Here is a 21028-nt window from a genome sequence, read left to right as displayed (position 1 = left end):
GTTAGGTGTAGGCATGTGCAGAACTGACATTTTCCTTAATTGTTACCAGTTGTTTTTATTTTTGTAATTTTTAAATAGCAAACTATTTCATAAATATCTTACTATATGAACATTTGATAGTCTAAACCAGATAAGCTCATATTCACACAATACAAATGGATATTTTCTACCACAAGTATGTAACACACTTTATTCAGAAGGCAAAAGTGATCTTTTTCAATACAGTTGTCTTAATATGCATAAGCTTTGTTATCTTGATATGCATAAGCTTTGTTATCCACATGCTAGGCTCCGTTCTTCTTTTGGTTCCTGTGTCTCCTTCAATGTTGACAAATATTCTAATAAGATGCTACGAAAACACAATCTCTGGGAGGTATTTTTAGTATTAGTCACCCATGATCACTTTTAAAAGTCTTAAAAATTGTCTTCAGGAAGGAATGTCTAGCTCAGCTTTCTGCCATTTTATCAAGGACCAGCAGAGGGGCCAGTATTCTGCTTTTGTTTGTCTCCACAATGCAGCCATTTAAAATCATCTCATCCAAAATAATGTGCACTTTGTCCAGGTTGAACATTATCTAAGGCTTTAGGTTAAGGAACACAAACTAAAATAAATGCTGTAGAGCAATATGTTTACGAAGGATTATATATATGATTTATAACGCTTCTCAACCATCTAAATAACCAATATCCTGGCAATCATCAAAATTGCTTATTTGACAACATTATTCTTGATTATGCTTTCAGTAAAGAATGCCATGTAACAAATCTATGTTGTTTATCCATTATAGTTTAGTTATTTTCATGTGCATATTTCAGCTTTAAAAGCGCTGCCTGGATTGCAGAATGTGGGGCAATTTTCTTAGCATATGCCTTTGAATTGGAAGGTTATGGATTTGAGGTAAGAGTTGCATTGATAAATGTTTTAATTTCTTTCTTAAATCGGTACCTTGGAGAAGGTGTTCTACCTGTATAAAGGGTAGTAAATTGTACCTAATTAAAGAATTGTTAGGGGAGCTAATCTTGAGGATGGGCTCCAACAACAGTTTTAACCACATACTTTGAAATCAGGTGCACCTATATTAAACATGTCTGGAATCTTCAGAGTAATACAATATACACCTCTATCACTTAGATCATACTTAGCATTATTGCATTTTAAGTGACTAGTGTTTCATAATAGAATTACATTTTTTTGTGAGTTTTATCTTGCGGTTTTCTCTGTATTTTGCCCCCTTTTATATCTTCAAAATGTCAGTCACACCTTCTTGACACCCATCCATTATTGCAGCATCCAATCCTCAATGCACTTTCTTACTGCCTTATCAATTTGTCTGCAGCTGGATATATGGCAGACAGCAACATAAAGAGCAGGCAGAGGTAGCAGTTACGGTAACAACTTGAAAAATTTGTTTTATAGAAAAAGGATACATCCAACTCGCTCTAGGTGAAGGGAAAAACATGAATGCTGAATTAGTTATGAAACAATACAATAGTCTTATATTGATATATTGGATTGCTACCTTTGAGTAATTAAGCATTAATGTGGCAATAAGGGAACAGCTTATCTTGTGCTATTCTACAGATGGAGGAGAGCTGTGAAAACAACACGTGGCTCCCCCATGATGTCTCAATACCGGCGCCAACAACCCTGCCCATAACCCAAGAAAGCATTGTACTCGCCACTTTTTGTCGTCCCATACCAGAACTATCAGCACGGATGGCTTGTGTACTTTTCTATTTAATAATGGTAACATGATACCTGTTGTCTAGTAATTGCCTCACAGATAAATATTTAGGTAAATTGTTTACCAACACAATTACTGCACCTACCCAGTCGTACTGTCCTACACAAATACTATAGTGTTTTCAAAGTAAAAAAACAAAGAAAGTACGACCGCTGTTTGGATTTTTTATAAAATGATACACAACATGGGGGTTTCCATGTGTGGTTATTTACACGTGACGTGGCGATGCGCGTACACATTTGGTTGAGCAGCTTGAGAGGATCAGGTTTGTCGCAGAAAACTGCAACTGTAATGTATAGGACCATTTTCATTTGACTCGAGCACAATGTCTTGAGTAACATTAGAACATACATGGAAACTCCCCGATTGTGACTTCAACACAGATAAGAACAAACCTTAACTCACCACTCTGCTGAAATACTTGTCCAGAACTTCCACAAAATTATGTACCAGTTCATACACTGCCAGCTCATTCTGAAAACAAAAAATAAGTTCTTTTTTTAAACAAATTCCTTGTTAGGACTTATATAACTGAAACTACCTTTTTTGTGGTACACAGTACAAAATATAGAGAATGAACCAACTGGAAATGGCTCCAATAGATTTGGTGCCACTGGCTGTAACTACATCCACAAGTCAAAACATTCTCTGACTACCACCAAAGGGTTAATTTATATTGCACAAAACTCATGACCAAAGACTGTTAGAATACAGTTGTGTGTCAAATATAAAGCCAACATCTCAAAGTGTTTGACATGACTAGTATGTGAGCATTATTCAGTGTGAGGTCAATGTCACTGCACATTGCAGCTATGCAGATTCAACAATGCAGTGCAGTGTCAGTGACACCAGTGGTGCTATTACTAGATTATAACCCGGTAAGTACCCATATACAGGGCTGCTTAATGAACAATGATGCATCCTCTGATTTGCAACCTGTTATTTGCTTGCCAATTGGAATACATCTCTTAATAGCAAAATGGCATTTCTTTACACAGGGTCTGGCACACCAGGCTGATTGAAAATCTGGATACCTGCTTTACAGGAATATCTTACTTCCAATCTTGGTCCTACTCTTTTCCTTGCCTACATCAATGACACAGTGGGTAAATAAAAATACCCTAACACGAACACCTAATAGAGAACCATATTCATAAATCATTTACCACCTTGCTAATTTAACACCAGCATTATTTCTAAAAAGCAAAGAAACCAGTGATGTTAAAACGCTTCCAATAAATAGCGCTTTAGTGGTTTCAGTTGCAATTGAGTTTGTTTTTTGAGAAACAAAAGAATGGTGCTAACTTATCACACTGGTAAATGCTTTGTGAATATGAAGGTTCATCACGCTTTGCAACAGGGGCTCCTTGGCATGGTCATTACATGCTAAAGCTGGCAGCAGGGAGCCATACTGTGCAGAAGTCAATTTGTATCGATACCCTACATCTGCCCAAAGGTTTGGCAGGCTGCTGTTGTTTAGTCTGAACATGTCCAAATCACAAGCTTGGACAAAGTGAGCTAATTCAGCACTGCAGAAATGTGGCTGGAGCTGCCAGTCTTTTTAAAATATCAAATATTAGCCCTAAAGACAAACAGCTGGGTCCCAGCACAGTTTGAGGAAAGCACCCAGTGGTACTTTATGTAGAAGCTTCATAATGCATCATGTTTCCTTTGCCTTTCATCAGCTGGCACATACAGTAACAACGCTGGTGCAGAGTAAACCACCATTTGCTGTGTTCCTGTCCCCTTGAGCAAGTATCTATTTCTGTCTATGTCCAGGCTGAAGTGATGTTTCTATTGTGTCTTGGCACTGCAGATACTTATTCCCAGGTCAGCTGGCTTCCTGTTCCCAGCAGGATTATTTTAGGACTTGAGCAGAGCCCCCAGCTGTGACTCTGCCACCCAATACACATACTTATAGACAAAATTATACAGTAACCACCCATTACCTTGCTTACTTTAAAAAGTAGTAAAACAATCTATTAATTATGCACCTTGATAGCATAATGAAACTACACTTCGTCATGTGAAAATTCTAAATGCTTCACACTCCCAGTACCACTGTACTTCTTAAACATTAAGGTAACAGTTAAAATACAATAATTAACAAGAACTACCAATTAAGAACATGTGAAAAATGACAACAATTAGCTTTCAATTAAGTTTTTATCTATTAGTTATAAAAGAAAACTGCTTACCTCTGCTTCGTCCACTCCAATCACAATAAAAAGTGCTGCATACTGTCGATAGACCAGCTTGAAATCTTTATACTCAACGAAGGAACACTGGAAAAAAGGCATGGATTAGCAGCTGTATTACAACACATGACAAATGGCTTTATAGCGATAAACATTTTCTGGCTAGTTGGTGACTTGAATCAAGGGCTGAATATAAAAACTGTGATTTGGTGAGAGGTTTGTGCAGCGCTAAAACAATTCTGTATTTGGAGTTATTTTAACAAAATTAATCTCGAACCATTTCTGAGAAGGCAATGAAACAGGCTTTGTAATGGTGCTTCATAATAATTAAATATGATCTAAAAATGTACCACTTGATATGCAATGGCCCATATGCTCTCACAAAGTCCCCCAGCTATTTGAGAGTACCTGCTTGATAAAATTTTCACAGTAAAGTATGCTTACATTCTGACCTCTATGCTTCCCCAGCATTTCCAGCACATTTTATGCAGTTACATTTCCACCTGAAGTTATTCAAGGTGTTTTTTGCCTCAGTGTTTTCTCGTCCTTGCTACTCGTTGTGTGGCATGCAGCTATTTTACAATATATGAATTGACATAAATAAAGTGGCTTGAAATAACCAACAGAACGACATTTCCACTTCTATATATCGGCCTTTCATTTGAAAAAAAGCAGTTAACTATAAGCTCCCCCAATATGCATATTGTGAGTTGCAGCATGTAATTGGCAATAAATAACCCACTAACCATCCAACCACCCTTAAAATTTTAACATTTAAGATTCAAACAACTGTCTGAGTTTAAGATCTGAGCCTTGTAGACGGTATTCTAACTGGCCTTGATGCAGGCCACTGCACTATAACTCTCATGGCTATTGTGACAGCTTATAAAATGGACACTGATTGAAAACACCAACTTCATTAATATTATTTGTTAATTCCTGAGTATTTAATACATTACAGAGATTACAACGATATGCATATAACTATTATTAATCATCTCTTGCAACAGATAGATTACATGCACATTTCTACGCTTTACAGAGCAATATAACTAGACAGGGTGGAGAGACCAATGGGCCACAACATGCATGCTGGTCTGCTTCCTCATTCCAGTTAAATCAAGTGAGAATGAGACTTTGCAACCCTCTTGGGCCCACTTGCTCTATAGTAAAGAGGAGGTGGGGTTGAAGGGTCATGTTGTCATGTTGTACGGGCAACTAGACATATCATCTAAGCAAGCTCAAAAGGCAAAAAGATAAACAGAAAAAACATTCTGAAAGACTGCAATTAACAGCATACTGTTTTACACATAGCTGCAGTGCAAAGTGGCCAACTGACATCTGACCTTTTTATAAATCTTAACACACCATTTGATATTTTGTTTTACAACAAAAGTAAATAAACCACGCAAACATCTCAAACATTAAAATAATGCTGAAGCTGATTCAGAACCATAGTTGCCTACCTCGTCCTTTGTCCGGGAGAGGCAGCTTTTAATTACATCTGCTTCTAAAGAAGTCCTTTTATGGATCTCCACATGTTCAAAATATTTAGACAGCCTGGTTTGACCTTGCTTGTTCACCATCAAAAAAAACTTGATCATTTTCACTCAGTGGTTTTCTTCGATTCTAAACACCAAGACCTGTAATTAAAATGTACAACTTCAGTGAACTCCCAGAGTGTGTGCAAACAAGAAGAAATGAAAGGTTAAAGGGAATTGATCTATCAAAATGCAGGATTATTGTACAACAGAAACAAATAACTCTTCCATGGTATATCTATCCTCTTCACAAGCTTTTCAAATGTAGTAGTGAGACTAGTACATTTAACAGGAAGCGGGGTTTACTTCATTTGAGAGTAAACCTATGCCACTTTCTGCCTCTGATGTGCATGAGGTTTATACAGTGGGATTTAAATGACAGCGTCCATCAAGAGGGGTTACATCCCTGTGTAAATGCATCATTCTGCTTGTTTAATGTTACCTCAAATCAACCTGTATTACAGGTAACAGTGCCAACACATTAATACTGTATATGAACTACATTCCAAATAGCAATACTAAATAGAACTGCATTAATGAGAATGAAAATCAAGTGCTGCATGCCACTGATAGAGGAGAATGAAAAGACACAAGGAAGGTTAACAGCAGGATATGTTCACCCAGAAGCTGTGCTTAGACAGTAATTCCCATGGCTTGTGGCCCTTGTGATTAATACATATCTAACACTCACCAAGTTACTTTCAACGCCTATTATCAATCTTGTTACACACATCTATCTCCCTTTTTTTTCTAGCATGATGGTCCCTGGGGTAATGTTGCATCCCACACTCCTGAAATAATTTTTACTTTTTAGTGCAGTATTGTATTAATGAATGCGTAATTGCACAGAATGTGTGCTAGTATAACAGAAGCATGGATGTTTTTTGAAAGCGATTTTATTAGTTTCACTTTAACTCAGTGTAGATCATTTATCCTAGCACCAGACTACTGTATATAAATTCATTTCCTGTGTTTTAGGATTGGGATACCACCTGCACCTCGTGCTATTTTTGCTGTGGATAATTGGATTATAGTTATATTTCAAACTAATTAGTTTCTTTAATTAGTATCACACATGTCTCCAATCTTGTAATCAGTCATTCAGCCTATTTAAATGGAGAAAAGTAGTCACTGTGCTGTCTGGTATCATTGTGTGCACCACACTGAACATGGACCAGAGAAAGCAAAGGAGAGAGTTGTCTGAGGAGATCAGAAAGAAAATAATAGACAAACATGGTAAAGGTAAAGGCTACAAGACCATCTCCAAGCAGCTTGATGTTCCTGTGACAACAGTTGCAAATGTTATTAAGAAGTTTAAGGTCCATGGAACTGTAGCCAACCTCCCTGGGCGCGGCCGCAAGAGGAAAATCGACCCCAGATTGAACAGAAGGATAGTGCGAATGGTAGAAAAAGAACCAAGGATAACTGCCAAAGAGATACAAGCTGAACTCCAAGGTGAAGGTACGTCAGTTTCTGATCGCATCATCCGTCACTTTTTGAGCGAAAGTGGGCTCCATGGAAGAAGACCCAGGAGGACTCCACTTTTGAAAGAAAAACAGAAAAAGAAAAAGCCAGACTGGAATTTGCTAAAATGCATATTGACAAGCCACAATCAGTTATGTTTTGGGGCTGCTTTGCTGCGCCTGGCACAGGGTGCCTTGAATCTGTGCAGGGCACAATGAAATCTCAAGACTATCAAGGCATTCTGGAGCGAAACGTACTGCCCAGTGTCAGAAAGCTCTATCTCAGTTGCAGGTCATGGGTCCTCCAACAGGATAATGACCCAAAACACACAGCTAAAAGCACCCAAGAATGGATAAGAACAAAACATTGGACTATTCTGAAGTGGCCTTCTATGAGTCCTGATCTGAATTCTATCGAACATCTATGGAAAGAGCTGAAACTGAGACAGCTGGAGCAGTTTGCTCAGGAAGAGTGGGCCAAACTACCTGTTAACAGGTGCAGAAGTCTCATTGAGAGCTACAGAAAACGTTTGATTGCAGTGATTGCCTCTAAAGGTTGTGCAACAAAATATTAGGTTAGCGGTCCCATCATTTTTGTCCATGCCATTTTCATTTGTTTTATTATTTACAATATTATGTTGAATAAAAAATCAAAAGCAAAGTCTGATTTCTATTAAATATGGAATAAACAATGGTGGATGCCAATTACTTTTGTCAGTTTCAAGTTATTTCAGAGAAAATTGTGCATTCTTCGTTTTTTGTGGAGGGGTACCAACAAATTTGAGCACGTCTGTATGTCTATCTCAATTATTATCAACTCTGATTTTCCTCAAGTCTGATCACCAGAATGGCCCATGGAGTAATTTGCCGAAGTTGGCCTGCTTGCTAGCAGCCTTCTTTCAGTCTGTCAGCTCTACTGTCTTCATCAACTTCCCTAAAATGGATCTGGAACATCAATATGCAGTTTTTATATAATACGGCATGTCAAGACAGAATAATCAGTCTTGTGAAGCCCATTTAGACAAAATTGATTGTTTGTCTGTGTGTTCCAGTAACATTATGAACCACACACACACACATACACAAACTTGTGTGCTTCCAAACATTACAAAATGACAGTAAAATGCTGAAACAGTAAAACAAAGTAAAAACTGATTACCACAGTTAACAAGCAACCCAAGGTAATAGATAAATGATTAACCTAGGTTTAGACAAAGCCAATGTCATTTCTCATACCCTGATTTACAGCTACGTGACTTGCTTGCTGGATCACACAGCACAGTAGCGTATATACCTACTGACCTACAAACCTAACCTCGAAATGATTCCTATCTAGGGAGACCAGAAGTCCCGCTTTTTCCATCAAAGGTCCCAGTGTCCTGACGTTTTTCTCAAAGTCTAAAAAAATCTCATTTTTCAGCCACTACCTTTTGTCAAAATACTGTAAACAACCGCTTCCTATATAACTTAGTTTTAAAAAAAGGTACTAGGGTAATCAAGAACATTATTTTTATAAAGAGATTAACACAGACAGACATACATGCTTAATCCTCAGTGATCCATGCTTTTACGTTTAGTTTATATTCAATATGAATCTACAATTATGTGTTGTACAGGAATTGTGTAGCTGTTCAGTTCTGGTGAAATTTAGCCCAAACGTAAATTTATTTTTAATGACAATCTACAGAATGTATTATTATTATTATTATTATTATTATTATTATTATTATTATTATTATTAATAATAATGATAATAATAATAATAATAATAATAATAATAATCTCAATATAACAGTAGCAACACATATATAACACAATATGTCAATTTAAACTAATTAGGCATAAATTATACACCTGGGAGTGCACTGAAATTAGTTTTGAAAATCTGGTCATCCTATTCCTATCCATGTATGTTTCATTTCCAGCTTGTATCATAGAAGCTGTGCTTTGTTAGGTTTCATGTGTTTCTATGTTTTGTAAACTGGCTAAATTGCTCATGCTGTCAGCAGGCATAACTAGCCAGTAAGCCTATGAAGTAGGACTGGCATCAAAGAGTCATTTTGCTTCAGTGTACTCTTCATTATGTCTGGAAGGAAGTTGCATGATTAAAAGCAAAATTATTTATATGAAAACCTATTTGTTAATTAATATCCTGGTGCAACTACAGACAGCAGGGCTCGAACATCACTTTTCACTACTTTCATTAATTCCCAGCTGTTTGTTTAATATAGTTATTTGTTTTGCATATAACACTTAAATATCTACTTTTACATAACAACAGGTAAACACATATTTTCACTGAAGATCAATTCAGCCTTTTATCATGGTTTAGACAGACACTCAATGCCAGATGCTAATCATTTAAAATCCAGTCTATCCGATTTCCTTCCGGAATACTGCAATAAATCTAAATGAAGTATTACTAAGCAATGCTGCGAACAGCATGAAAAACACTATATTAAAGTGCACACATATTTTTGGCATTCAGAAATACCACAAAATGTGTAGCAGGTACAACACCTTAGCTCACCCACATTTTTATGAAGTGTGTAACACCAGCCAAACCACTCCTTAGTTTTTGCCTACATGTAATGAGCACGCATGCCCAGTGTTTGACAGTACTGTATATGGGTAATAAAAAAAAGGACTTGGTGTGCGTGTCCCATCATGCACTGCGTGCCCATTCTCCCTCACCCCCGCAGTGAGGAGACAGCAGCCTGAGTCACACACTCACATCCAGGGAATGTAATGGCGGCCGGCAGCTCGGCGCTGCTCTGACACAAAACCCAAACTCCACATAACAAACCTTCCGCGGCACCACGGGAAGGGCGTTTACAAACTATACACCGAGATATTTGTATTAAAAAGGACCTATACAAGAACAGACTGTAGTATTTTTTGTACTTTTTTTTTTTTTTTAATGGATGAACACCCCGGAGGAGGCGGAATAGCCGCTCCAAGGCAGCAGCTGCAACAGCAAGGGAATAATAATAACGTGAATTCACAGCCTGGAGCTGGAGGGGGTGCCGGGATGGGACAGCAACAACAGGACGAGATGCCTCGTCCTCAGCAGTACACAATCCCGGGGATCCTACACTACATCCAGCACGAATGGGCCCGATTCGAGATGGAGAGGGCTCATTGGGAGGTCGAGAGGGCCGAGCTTCAGGTACCGGTATCCAAATGAAAAATGTACAGCAGTAAAAGCATAGCCTCTTGCACCCAACACAGACTAGTAAATTAGGACAGGGGAACCCGAAAATATTGAAACGGTACAGACGGAATACAGCGTGGAATGGATGGCGTTTACCTGCTTGTCGTTTCCGTGCGAAGTCTGGACTGTCAGGTTATTATTTTTTTCGGTATAAATCAGGAAAAGCAGAAGAAAACCGAGTGATGTTGTAACTGTTACAACTGCTGAGCGAGCCTACAAGCAGCCATTTTGGTTTTGCCAATATGGCGTCTGCCTGTGCTGCTTTCTGTGTTGTTGTTGTTGTGCCGATCTGAATCGAAATTACGTAACCCTTCATATTATCAATGGACCCGACACTAGTTTTTAAATAGGATGCAGTACGTTGCATCGACAGCCGTTTCCTGAAATCAAACTTATACAACAAATGCAGTTTGTGACACTGACAGAAAGGCAATACACAGATCGTGGCTGACTTGCATCAGTGTATATATTGTATTTACGTTACCCTTATTGCGGCTGGCAGTTAAGGCTAATCAATATAATTTGCACTGCAACAGATATAAAAAAAATAAATAAATAAACCCCAGCCATAGTACTCTTCCGTTTAGTGACTATGGCAGAAGCAAAGCACGTTGTTTGAATCAAGTGTGACAACAACTCCACTGCTCTGGAGACGGGAAACTTACCATCCCATTGTCATTGTTTAAATGTGTATTCCAACTTGATTTGTAGAGCTACTGTATGCAATTTGAAACACTTTTTTTTTTAATTAAGCTTTTAATAAATTATATATATCGGTGGTACCTTAGTTGATGACACGCTTGTAGATATTATTTTTGTCATCAGCTTAATTAAGGCCTGTTTGATCTCATGCATTTTTTTTTTGGTTAACACTGTTGGTGACATTAGATGAGGTCCATCTATTTTTAAAATGGTGAGACTGGGAGTAAGTCAATGGGATCTGGTTTGTAACTGAGCCAAATGTAACAACTTAGTGGAGAGACTGGAGCCAGTACTGTGGCTTTGAGACAGAGAATGACAGGTGTCTAAAAAATAGGTCAAGAAGGAATGGCTAATAGTGTATCTCCCACAAGCTGAATTCCTATGCAAGAAAATGCAACTTGGTGTTACACTCTATTCAGGAACAGTTTCCTTCCAAAGAGAGTTGATTATCATTGGCACAGCTTCTGTTTATAATGGGATTTGGCAACTCAGCGACCTGCAAATTCATTTGGTAGTGTGTGGTCTTGTGCCTGGTTGCAAGGTTCTTTAGATTTTGATTGACAGGCTACATTTTCTTAATCAGTAGTAAACTTTTATGCTCTTACACATTTCTTTATTAAAGCTCTTTTCTTTTTCAATATATGTTGAGCTGTGGGTAATACAGTTTTCCACAATTTTATCTTTTGATACCCTATTGGTCAATTCATGCTTCTTTTAATGACATTTGACAAATGGGAAAATACATTTTATTCATCTTGGTTCACTGGTATCACATTCAGGATTTAGAAGGTATGCTGGTAATGCTGTCTTTGTGTTTGTAAATTACTTAAAACAAACCAGTTTACTTATGTTTAATCTGGTTTGAACTTTGCACATCCAATTTATCCATTTTTTATTATTTTTTATTGCACAGCCTATATTGGACATATACAATACATTATGCTGGTTGTGGGAGAAGCTATGAGCAAAACAGGGCCTAGTCTATACTAAATGAAGCTGAAGCTGTTCTTGAAAGCCTGCCCTAGCTTTGCACTAAACAGCCCTGCTCTGGCTCTCATCTCCATTAACTGATGTGTTTGAAAAGTAAAAGAAAAAACAATATAATTCTATCTATTTAAATGTAGGCTAATCCAAGTTAGCTTTGATCAATCAAACTGTTGGTAACTGATTAATCTTCAGAGTTAAATTAAAGGTAGCAGATTCTAGGAGGCTTAATTGATTCAAAGCATCTGCATAATATCCAGATTATATTACTAAAACAAAAAGACACATGTTTAATGCTGTTTACTGTTTGTGTCCAATAGAATAATTCAAAGAATGGTATGTGGTTCTGAGGTTTATATTATGTTTTATTGTATACTAAGTTTAAATCCGGTTTTGGCAAGTGAAACAGTTTTGATTATCGCAAACCCTGTTTTTAAAATAATGCACACATTTTAAGTTTTTGAAAGGGGCTTTTGACAAATAAGATAGAAAAGGCCTCTTCTGATATTTGAATTCAGAAAAAAATAATTCTGTTCTTGTAGAGATGCAATGTCTGTAATGAAATTATTTTTTATTTTTATATTTTAATAGAGCTGTAACACATTGTTGGAGGTAACCATGTAGGCAGCACACTGTAACAATGGCTTAATAATTTAAAGAACAGAAAGTCGGTGTTGAATGTAGATGTTATGCAATGCAAAAATCTACGGCGCTCCAAGCATTCCATTTCATCTCTGGAATGTAGAGGTCAGTAAGGCTGGATGTGAGGCTATAAAGTTAATGTGTTAACAAGCTTTATCTGCATACCAGTTAAGATGATGTTTCTGTTTCAGGAGGTTTTCCTGGTAATCATTGGTGCTTTGGGGCACCTGAGTTCACAAAACTTGATGTTAAGCTTGCACTGCTGCCTGTGTTCTGTAATCTTTATAACATTTCATAACAAAAGCATACACTGGAAGAATATTTCTTTGCCAGAGCATGTTGTGGGCAAAATTAGCATAAGTGGGAAGGAATAATTCTGGCATGAATAAATCCAATTCATATAGAAACTTGTAGTTTCCTTACCGTTTTACTTCTGAATGAATTGCATTCTTTGAAAGTAACCTTGTAAATCTGTACTGAACATTGAACACAGTAAGGAAAGCACATGTTTCTGCCATTTTCAAGATTCGTTAATAAATCTAGAGCAGGTGGAGCCAACAGAGTTCAAAGATCACATGACTTTCTGGAATGAGGAAATTCAGCACCACAGGAAGTTGCAGTAGGATACACAGTCGGAACTAAATTAATCTAAAAGTAAGACAGTATCTATAATAAGGACAAATGAAAAAATGTATAATAATCAGTGTAACAAGCCTGTCAGTGACATTCATCACCCACCACAGGTGTGAATATAAAATTATAGATATCTGTGTCATGATAAAGTAGATCAACATATCCACCAATAGAAGTTTGACATGCATGCAGATTACGGACAGTCTTGATAAACACATCTCTAGATATGTAAAAACGTGTGTAACTGAAGGAAGAATGGAAAACAGATTCTGATACTCTAGTAAGTTGTGCAAAAGAATGCCCTTAGCAAGTTTGATCACAATTGGGCAAAGTGTTCTCTATATGTAAAACTGTCATTGAGACATATGTATGTATGTCTCCGATATATCCCCTGGCAGCGTTATGCATTCCCAGAGGGTGGTATAACAACAGTGTAGACTACTACTGAAATCATTAACTATTTTTTTTATAGATGTTATAAGGAACAGGTTCGTAATGGCATGTTGTGCTTTGCAATGTTTGGAGACCGCAGTTTAACTGCAATGTTATTGTCGCTTGGGTAATTGGGATATCATTTTGAAAATATGATTCAGAATCTATTAGTATTCCATCTGAATTTAAATTTTAGAGAGAGGTGACTGGAACTTGTTGAAGAGCATTTCATAATCCTGTGCACCAAAAAAAACATTATTTTGTCCTGATGCTGTTTTTTGCAGTAGGGGCTTTTTAACATGCCAATGCCCATATACTTGGGCTACTTGGGAAAACTTGTTTCTGGATCATGTGGTGCATCTGGGACTTAGAAAAGTTATGCTTCCGCCCCCACAAACAGACAGGCTGAACTTGTTGAGAAGATTGCTAGAATAGAAACCACCACAGAACAGGTGGAGTGTCCCTGCTGTGAAAATCTATTTGTTCAAGAGGGAGCAATCCTTGTAATTGCTGTACAGCATATTTAGCTTATTAGTGTACATTTGAATTAGGGTATTTCTTGGGGGATATATATTTTGTATGTAAAAAATAAATAAATAAATTAATTGGGATGGTAGAGGAGGGTCTCCCTTTACTTTAGTGACCTCTTGTTTGTTTTGTTTAACTCTTTCCCTCTCCCCCAACACACTTGCATCATGTAGGTTGGAGGGGATGTGTCTGCCTTTCCTTAAAGCTGGTTTGCTGTGGTTTCCTGTCGGAAATCTTTCTGGGCCAGGTTGTACAATTCTTCCTGTACTCAAACAGGAACAGGGATCACAGTTTACTCTCAACAAATCATCAGATTTCCAGGCTTGCATCTTAAATAACTCTCACAGATTTAAAATGTTGCAGGAAGTACTGTTAGGATCCCACTTACTGTAAATCTACCCCAAGAAAGAAACTAGAATAATCTGTTATTTGCAGTCAGTGCCATTCGTAGACATTGTCATAGCAGTTGCACTGTGCCACACAGAAGTCGGTGGGCATGACCTATTTACATTTAACTTTTTTCCTTTGAAAATTAACAGTGAAAATAATGTTTTTGCATGCTTTACTTGTCAGCATTTACAATCTTGCAGTTCCATTCCAGGTTTAGAATAATTCAATAAAATTCCTTTTAGAACCTGGACAAATTAATTGGTTCATTGTTGATGACGGAATAATGAACAAAGACCTGCAGTAGAAGTACTGAGGATACCCCCATGTAATATGTCAACCTCCTTAGAGAAAAGTTACATTACATTCTAGGGGTGTGCAGGTACGTGTAATTCCTTTTAAGAAGTTTTCGCAAAACAAATATATATCAGTATACATTTGCTAGTTTCACAACATATTTTCATTGTCAGTTTACCGCCTTAGTCCAGCAGTAAAAATGTCAGTGCCCTGGGTAAACTAAATTTGCTTTCAATCTGTTTTGGTACCTCATGAAATTACAGAATTGATAGAAATGAGAAATGCATATCACAACTTGTTGTTCCATGCACCAGTTTACCATATATATATATATATCCCACAAGACGAACACAGGATTTTCATGTTAGGATATTCGCTCAAAATTTAAATTTACTTTTGGATATTCGTTCGTTTTCAAAAAGTAATCAAAGCCATTATCTTGCTCAGAACGCAGGTGTGTGTGTGCCTTTATTTTACAGCAAGATGTTACAATATATAACACGTAAAAGTAGAAAAATATCCCAGGAGTAAAGAATAAGTTGTGTAGGCCTTACTTTACCCCAGTGAATTAACTACAAAACAAAGGATACCAAATAGCAGTTCAAGTTAAACATTGTTTTGTTTATACCTGAAATAAATAATACATAAAGTTGACACAGCATTTTATTTATTTTGTACTTTTTTGTTCGTTCCTTGCCATTGCCTTTTCTTCACAGTAGCCATAGACATGTTTTCATGAAGTAATAACATGAGGTTTACTTGTGCTTTGTGTAGCTGAACAAGCAAATCAAAACTGAAATTTAACTTAACACTGCAAATAAAACAAATGTGGAAATGGCGTTGTAAAATGAAGGGGTTCTGGTTTATTACATTCCACATAACAGAAAGTCGCAACAAAAAATATAGAATATATAAAATCTATATAAAAATCACAACACAACATTTCCAGCAAGTTCGGCACTCTAAGCGAGGCATTTCAGAATGACGTGCTTGCCTTTTTTCTGTCCCATGAGATTCTGACTCGCACTAAAGCAGCAAAACGCGTTTTTGGCCCAGGTGGCCTTCCATAGAGATCACTATGCATGCGCACACATAATCTGGTTTGTTTACTTTTTGCTGTCTAAAATACTGACTCGCTTCTCAAATCTCAAGCAGCACAGTGACTTTAGCCGGTAGTGATCGCACATCCTAATCTGTTTCCGCTAAGCCTAATTACTTTTTGGTGACAAAAACTGTTAAATAGCAACTGTCAATCCCATTTTATTATTATTTTCTAGATTGCTTTTTTAAAATCCATAGCCCTACCCTTATTTGAGATTGTAGGTGACATTGACAGAAAATGATTTTCTTTTTAAACAAGAACAGTCTTCAAAGCAGGCGCTTGTATAGATGAGTAATACTGAATGGGTGGGTGGTTAGCCTCACATTCCAAGAGTAAGTGCTCACGAATAGTTTGTGGGAGAGTCATGTTGTGATTGGATCATTTACTCTCATGTTCCCAGGTCTCATTGATTTCTGGGTATGTTTTTTTTATATATAAAAAAAAACATTTTGTATGGACATTTATTCTCTGATTACATTAGTGATGAATACTAGACTACTGAGTTAAATTTTTCTGTCTTGAAAAGGATGTACACATATTTTTTATTATGATTCCCATGGTAATTGTGTGGTCCAAAATTGTTCGCTTTTTTAGAAATGTGCTCCCTAATTACTTGCTACCAAGGTGATATTTATTTATTCTGTCAAGATTGTTTAGGATTAACATTGGCAGTAGTTTTACAATGTTGTGCATAATAAGGTTTAAACACCATAGCAGAGTAGGCTGCCTGGAAACATGTAATTGAGCGATACTTTAATGTTTACATCAGTGATCGTCAGGATTAAAATCTGGGTTAACACCAGCTTTTGAAGTCAAGGAGTCCATTTCTGTAGAAGTGGTTGTTGTTTTTAGTTCTGATGGCCCCTACAAGCCCTGTCTGCAAGGCATTGCAGGACCTTTTAGAATATATGTTTTTCAAAAATAACTTGCTCATTTAGTAACCATATTGTAACCCACTCGCTAGTCAGGACAGAAGACCAATGGGCAACCTCTGTTCCCGCTACCAAGCCAATTGCCTCTTCCAAACCTTGGCACAAACAGGATTTAAACTATCCTTGCATAACCCCCTTACTCAATTGCACATTTTTTAAATGCAGAAGTGTTGAGAAACAAAGTTTGCCACAGACACAAAGCTACAGGGAAAATACACACCTGGACTGGGCAACTTCCAAAGAAACCGCATAACATGTCTCAATTAGAATTTGTAATTCTTTACATCTGAAGAAAATATTTTCAAAACTTTTTACAACTGCAAAATAGTGTGCAAGTCAGGACTTAAATTTTCCTGTGGATAACTGAGACACAACATATCATTTCAGTCCCTTTTACTAAGGCAGGAGGTGAGATTCCAAAATGTTAATTGTAAAAAATGGTCATTCTCAATAATATATTTCTCAACAGATGAAAGGCATTCTTTAATAAAAGACAGTAGAACTAAAACTATCACACACATTTACAGTAATACAGCACACACACATGTCTGTCTCAATGTCATTATATACTCACAACCCAATAGCAAATTATATAATATGTTATGCTTTATATTGTGAATAACTTTTAAAAGCTAAATTATTATTTTTGAAAAATATATATTTGGCTTTTTGCTGATTCTTTTCTTAAACATGCTGCATTTCCCTCCTGAAGGAAAAGCAGAAATTGAACCTACAGTAGAGTGTGGGTTGGTTGTAAGTTTTTATGCAATGTAATTAAGCAGCTAAAAAGATTCATGTCCTGTGCGTTGGAATTGTCATGGTTTTTACTTTAGTTTCTGGAAGACGGCAATAAAACAATGATCATTAAATATACTGAGTCTTGGAGCATAAAATGCCCGCAGTGGTCCACCATATCCTTTCGTTTTGCAGTGTGGTTAGGATTTTTGAGCAACCTATTAACTTTACAGTTGGTGTTTGTACTCTGCTTCCCACTTGAAGGTGGTGATATTTCATGCATCTGGTGCAGTGTCCCCATGTATTTATATTTGGTCCCATTATGTCGGGTAGGGAAAGGATTTGAACTTTGAACATGTAGATAAAACTTGTCGCCACCACATGAACATAAACGGTTTCTGTTGTATCAGTGTCAGCTGGTGTGTTTGTGGGGAAAAAAAGATGATTTAACAGATACTGCGTGAAAGGAAATGCAGAGTTACACAGTACAACAAATACACAGGCTAATGATGACAGAGACGAGACTATTGCAAATGAATTACACAGTACATTTCCCTTTGGCCCTGATTTTCTCTCACTGGAATCAACACTCTTGACACCCATCTTTCCAGTTATAACAGTGTCATCTTGCAATTCAGAGTTGTCAGCCAGTCATCCATACAGTAGCTTATTCACATGACATATGGCATTTGAATGTGTATTGCAAACATTTCACACATTAACTTGGTGGATCCTTAACCGAGTTAAATAGATTAGTATCTGCAAGAATTTGTACAGATATGTTGACAGCTTCATGTGGCGATCTTTTTAATTTAAGGTGAATCCACTTGTTTGTCAGGCATGCCTGAAGTTTAAAACACACATTAACAATAACACCCCCTCAAATGTATGCATCTAAATTAAAATTAACACATGGCCTCTCTGTATGCAGTCCTATTCAGCACATTTGTAAAAATGTTACACTTGTTTTTCAACTTGAATTTCTTTTAATAAAAAAAGTTTAATACATACCAGATCCTGTACTGTGAAATCAATACAAGCAAAAGTAAAATGCACTCCCTTTATTCTGCTGAGCATATACATACATTCAGTTTTATTTTGTTTATAAAAGTGGGTCAAAGCAGGTTGTACTCTGCTCTGTTCCAAGGTTGCTGAGGTCATAAACCTCTTCTCACATCCTGTATGTAATTCCAAAAGTTTGTACAGCCAATAGAGGAAGAGCATAATGCAGCATCTGTCCCATGCACCCGATCTACAGCCAAAAATATGATATCATCACTTTAAAAAAAAAACACATGCAAAGATGGCGTTGGTTGCATTCTGACAAATGGGATTATACCTGGGTAAAGCGTTATGATCAATTTGAACTCCCTTTATAACACTAACCATGTGAACTTGAATCACAGGAGAGGTACGCTGGAATCTACCCTGCAGCTCGCGCTGCCTGTTCCTGTTACAGAGTGTAAGCAGGGCTTTTAGTCACGACTCAAGAACTTGTGGAGGATGGAACAGCATTTGGACTCGCACTTGGTGTGAAACTTTTAAAATAAAACAAAAAGGATGATTGGTATTAACTGGCTTTAGTTAACAGACAACAAATGACCAAAGATTTCTTGCCGTCACTGAAGCAGTTTCCATACAATTACTGTAGTGTACGGGGCACAGACTTGCAACATTGTACATTCTAGGAATTGGATTTGAAATCAGGGATTGAATCCTACAGTATGCAGCCAGCTCTATTCAGTGTTATTTTAGGTTTATGGAAATCTCTTGCAATTGTGTCCACAACTGCCATGACTAGCCTCTTCAAAAAAAGAAAAAAACTATTTACAAGCAAATTTAAATGAATCCAGAAGTGAAAGCTTCATATTTTTGGGGCTTGATGGTGCATAATATATATATATATTTTTTTTAATCCAGGAATGACCAGGATGATTATTTTTTTTTTATTTGTATTTTGTTGTTGCAGTACTCAAAGGTATATGTAGATTCATATTATTATGCATTCATATAAATTCTAGTGGACATTGCATATTTTAGTTGACCATGATACAGCAGGTAAAATATATGCAGATGGATGATTGTAAATATAATTGAAGGTTAGTTTACTTGGTAAACAAAATGGTTGTCCTAGGGAACTTGGCATTGGTCACTCCTAGTAGTAAAAATAGCCTTAGTTATTTATGGTTGCTTTTTAGTAATGTAGATCATATTACAATATATTGCACATGGTGTTGGTGAACTGTAAACAGGGATTCTAAACTATCTAACAATAGTATTGACTTTTGAGTTGTATGCTATTCTATAACAAGACCAACAAGATCTTTCACATCTGGTAAATGCAGTAGATTAAGAGTCTGTTGGACTTTCTGGGTAACGGTGGGTATGTGACAAGAATTAAAATGAAGTACAACTGGGACAAGGTCGGCCTCACTTTCTGTTCATGTTGCTACTCATTCCTACTGCAGTGGAAGATAGGAGGTCAAGTTTACCCCAATTGTGTCTTAACATAGGTGTAAATATAACTGTAGAACCTCAAACTTCAATTTGTACAATAGCTTTTAAGTTCATGCAATTACTTTAAGGTTGCATATCATTGTCAAGTTCTACTGTAAACGATGTTTACATGTTTCAGGGATGGAAATAAGACCCCCATTGCATAGCAGTTTGATCCATTCCTGGCTTTACTATAAGTGTAATAAGATGCACCTGAGCTTGTTACCTATACACTGTGGCTAATCAAGCTCGTAGTAAAACCTGTAATGGGAGAAACTGCTATGCAGTAGGAGTCTTATTTCCATCTTTGATGTTTGGAATAGCTCAGAGAATACTTAAACGCTTTCAAATTTTCTTCAGTATGGAAAAGCTTACTTGTCCAATTGTTAAAATAATTTGCTTGAACATTACCGATATAAAAATAAATAATGTTTTGAAGTTGCGGATAATCCTGTTTTGAGGTGGTGATAAATACATTGTCCTCCTTTTTTAGGCTCGGATAGCATTTCTACAAGGAGAAAGAAAGGGTCAAGAAAATTTAAAGAATGATCTAGTAAGAAGAATAAAAATGTTAGAATATGCATTAAAACAAGAAAGGTAAGTGACATAAAGTATTTTTTTTATATTGTTGAGATGTTTGTATATAGCTTTATAATCCATTTTAAGTGTCATATAAGTTATTTACACAAATGTTCACAAATGCAGATTCAGAAAGTTAGTGAAAAAAAAAAGTTTTAAAAAAGTTCATTTGTGTCAGCAGCAGTTAACATTTTTGGCTCAAATGTTTGGGTTAGTTTTGGGAAAACTAGATGACCTTTCAAACATGTTGATTTGATTTGGAATGACCCTGTGCATTTTACTGTTCTGTCATGTTTAATGAAATTGTTGAAGCCATTCATGTAATGTTAGCTGATACCAAACTTCTTGTCACTTATAACCCATTAAAAGCTTGCCCCTAGTTTTCAGAATTGGATATTTCATTATGAACTGCTAATGT

General features: G+C 36.7%; 2 protein-coding genes across 3 annotated transcripts in view; one reads left to right on the top strand and one right to left on the bottom strand.

Moving 5' to 3' along the window:
- Nucleotides 1–49: 49 nt before the first annotated feature.
- Nucleotides 50–10426, bottom strand: LOC117418289 (AP-4 complex subunit sigma-1). 2 transcript variants are annotated; one of them, XM_034031190.3, is made up of 6 exons: nucleotides 10258–10426; nucleotides 5410–5586; nucleotides 3944–4030; nucleotides 2151–2219; nucleotides 1429–1440; nucleotides 50–575 (listed from the first exon to the last, which is right to left on the bottom strand). In XM_034031190.3, the coding sequence occupies exons 2-6, from the start codon at nucleotides 5545–5547 to the stop codon at nucleotides 447–449; spliced, it is 435 nt and encodes a 144-aa protein (XP_033887081.1). In that variant the 5' UTR covers nucleotides 5548–5586; nucleotides 10258–10426; the 3' UTR covers nucleotides 50–446. The 2 variants fall into 2 exon arrangements, with proteins under 2 accessions (XP_033887081.1, XP_034783559.1); XM_034927668.2 differs by lacking the exon at nucleotides 10258–10426 and adding an exon at nucleotides 9482–9549.
- Nucleotides 9616–21028, top strand: part of LOC117418281 (striatin-3-like) — a 24992-nt gene continuing 13579 nt past the window's right edge. The window contains exons 1-2 of the mRNA XM_034031178.3: nucleotides 9616–10116; nucleotides 20525–20628. Coding sequence (XP_033887069.3) covers nucleotides 9868–10116; nucleotides 20525–20628 — 353 coding nt within the window. The 5' untranslated portion in view covers nucleotides 9616–9867. The remainder of the gene's footprint in view (nucleotides 10117–20524; nucleotides 20629–21028) is intronic.

Source organism: Acipenser ruthenus, chromosome 18 (genome assembly GCF_902713425.1).
Source record: "Acipenser ruthenus chromosome 18, fAciRut3.2 maternal haplotype, whole genome shotgun sequence".
In the NCBI taxonomy this organism is placed as follows: domain Eukaryota; kingdom Metazoa; phylum Chordata; class Actinopteri; order Acipenseriformes; family Acipenseridae; genus Acipenser; species Acipenser ruthenus.
Note: the sequence above shows the minus strand (reverse complement) of the source record. Positions and strands in the feature narration are given on the sequence as shown.

What these genes read in the sequence shown, in the direction of transcription:
- LOC117418289 (XM_034031190.3), bottom strand. Translation starts at nt 5,547, where the DNA reads ATGATCAAGTTTTTTTTGATGGTGAACAAGCAAGGTCAAACCAGGCTG. An exon ending in TCTCCCGGACAAAGGACGAG is followed by an intron (nt 4,031 to 5,409) that starts GTAGGCAACTAT and finishes CCTTTTTTCCAG; the next exon opens with TGTTCCTTCGTTGAGTATAA. An exon ending in TTGGAGTGGACGAAGCAGAG is followed by an intron (nt 2,220 to 3,943) that starts GTAAGCAGTTTT and finishes TTTTGTTTTCAG; the next exon opens with AATGAGCTGGCAGTGTATGA.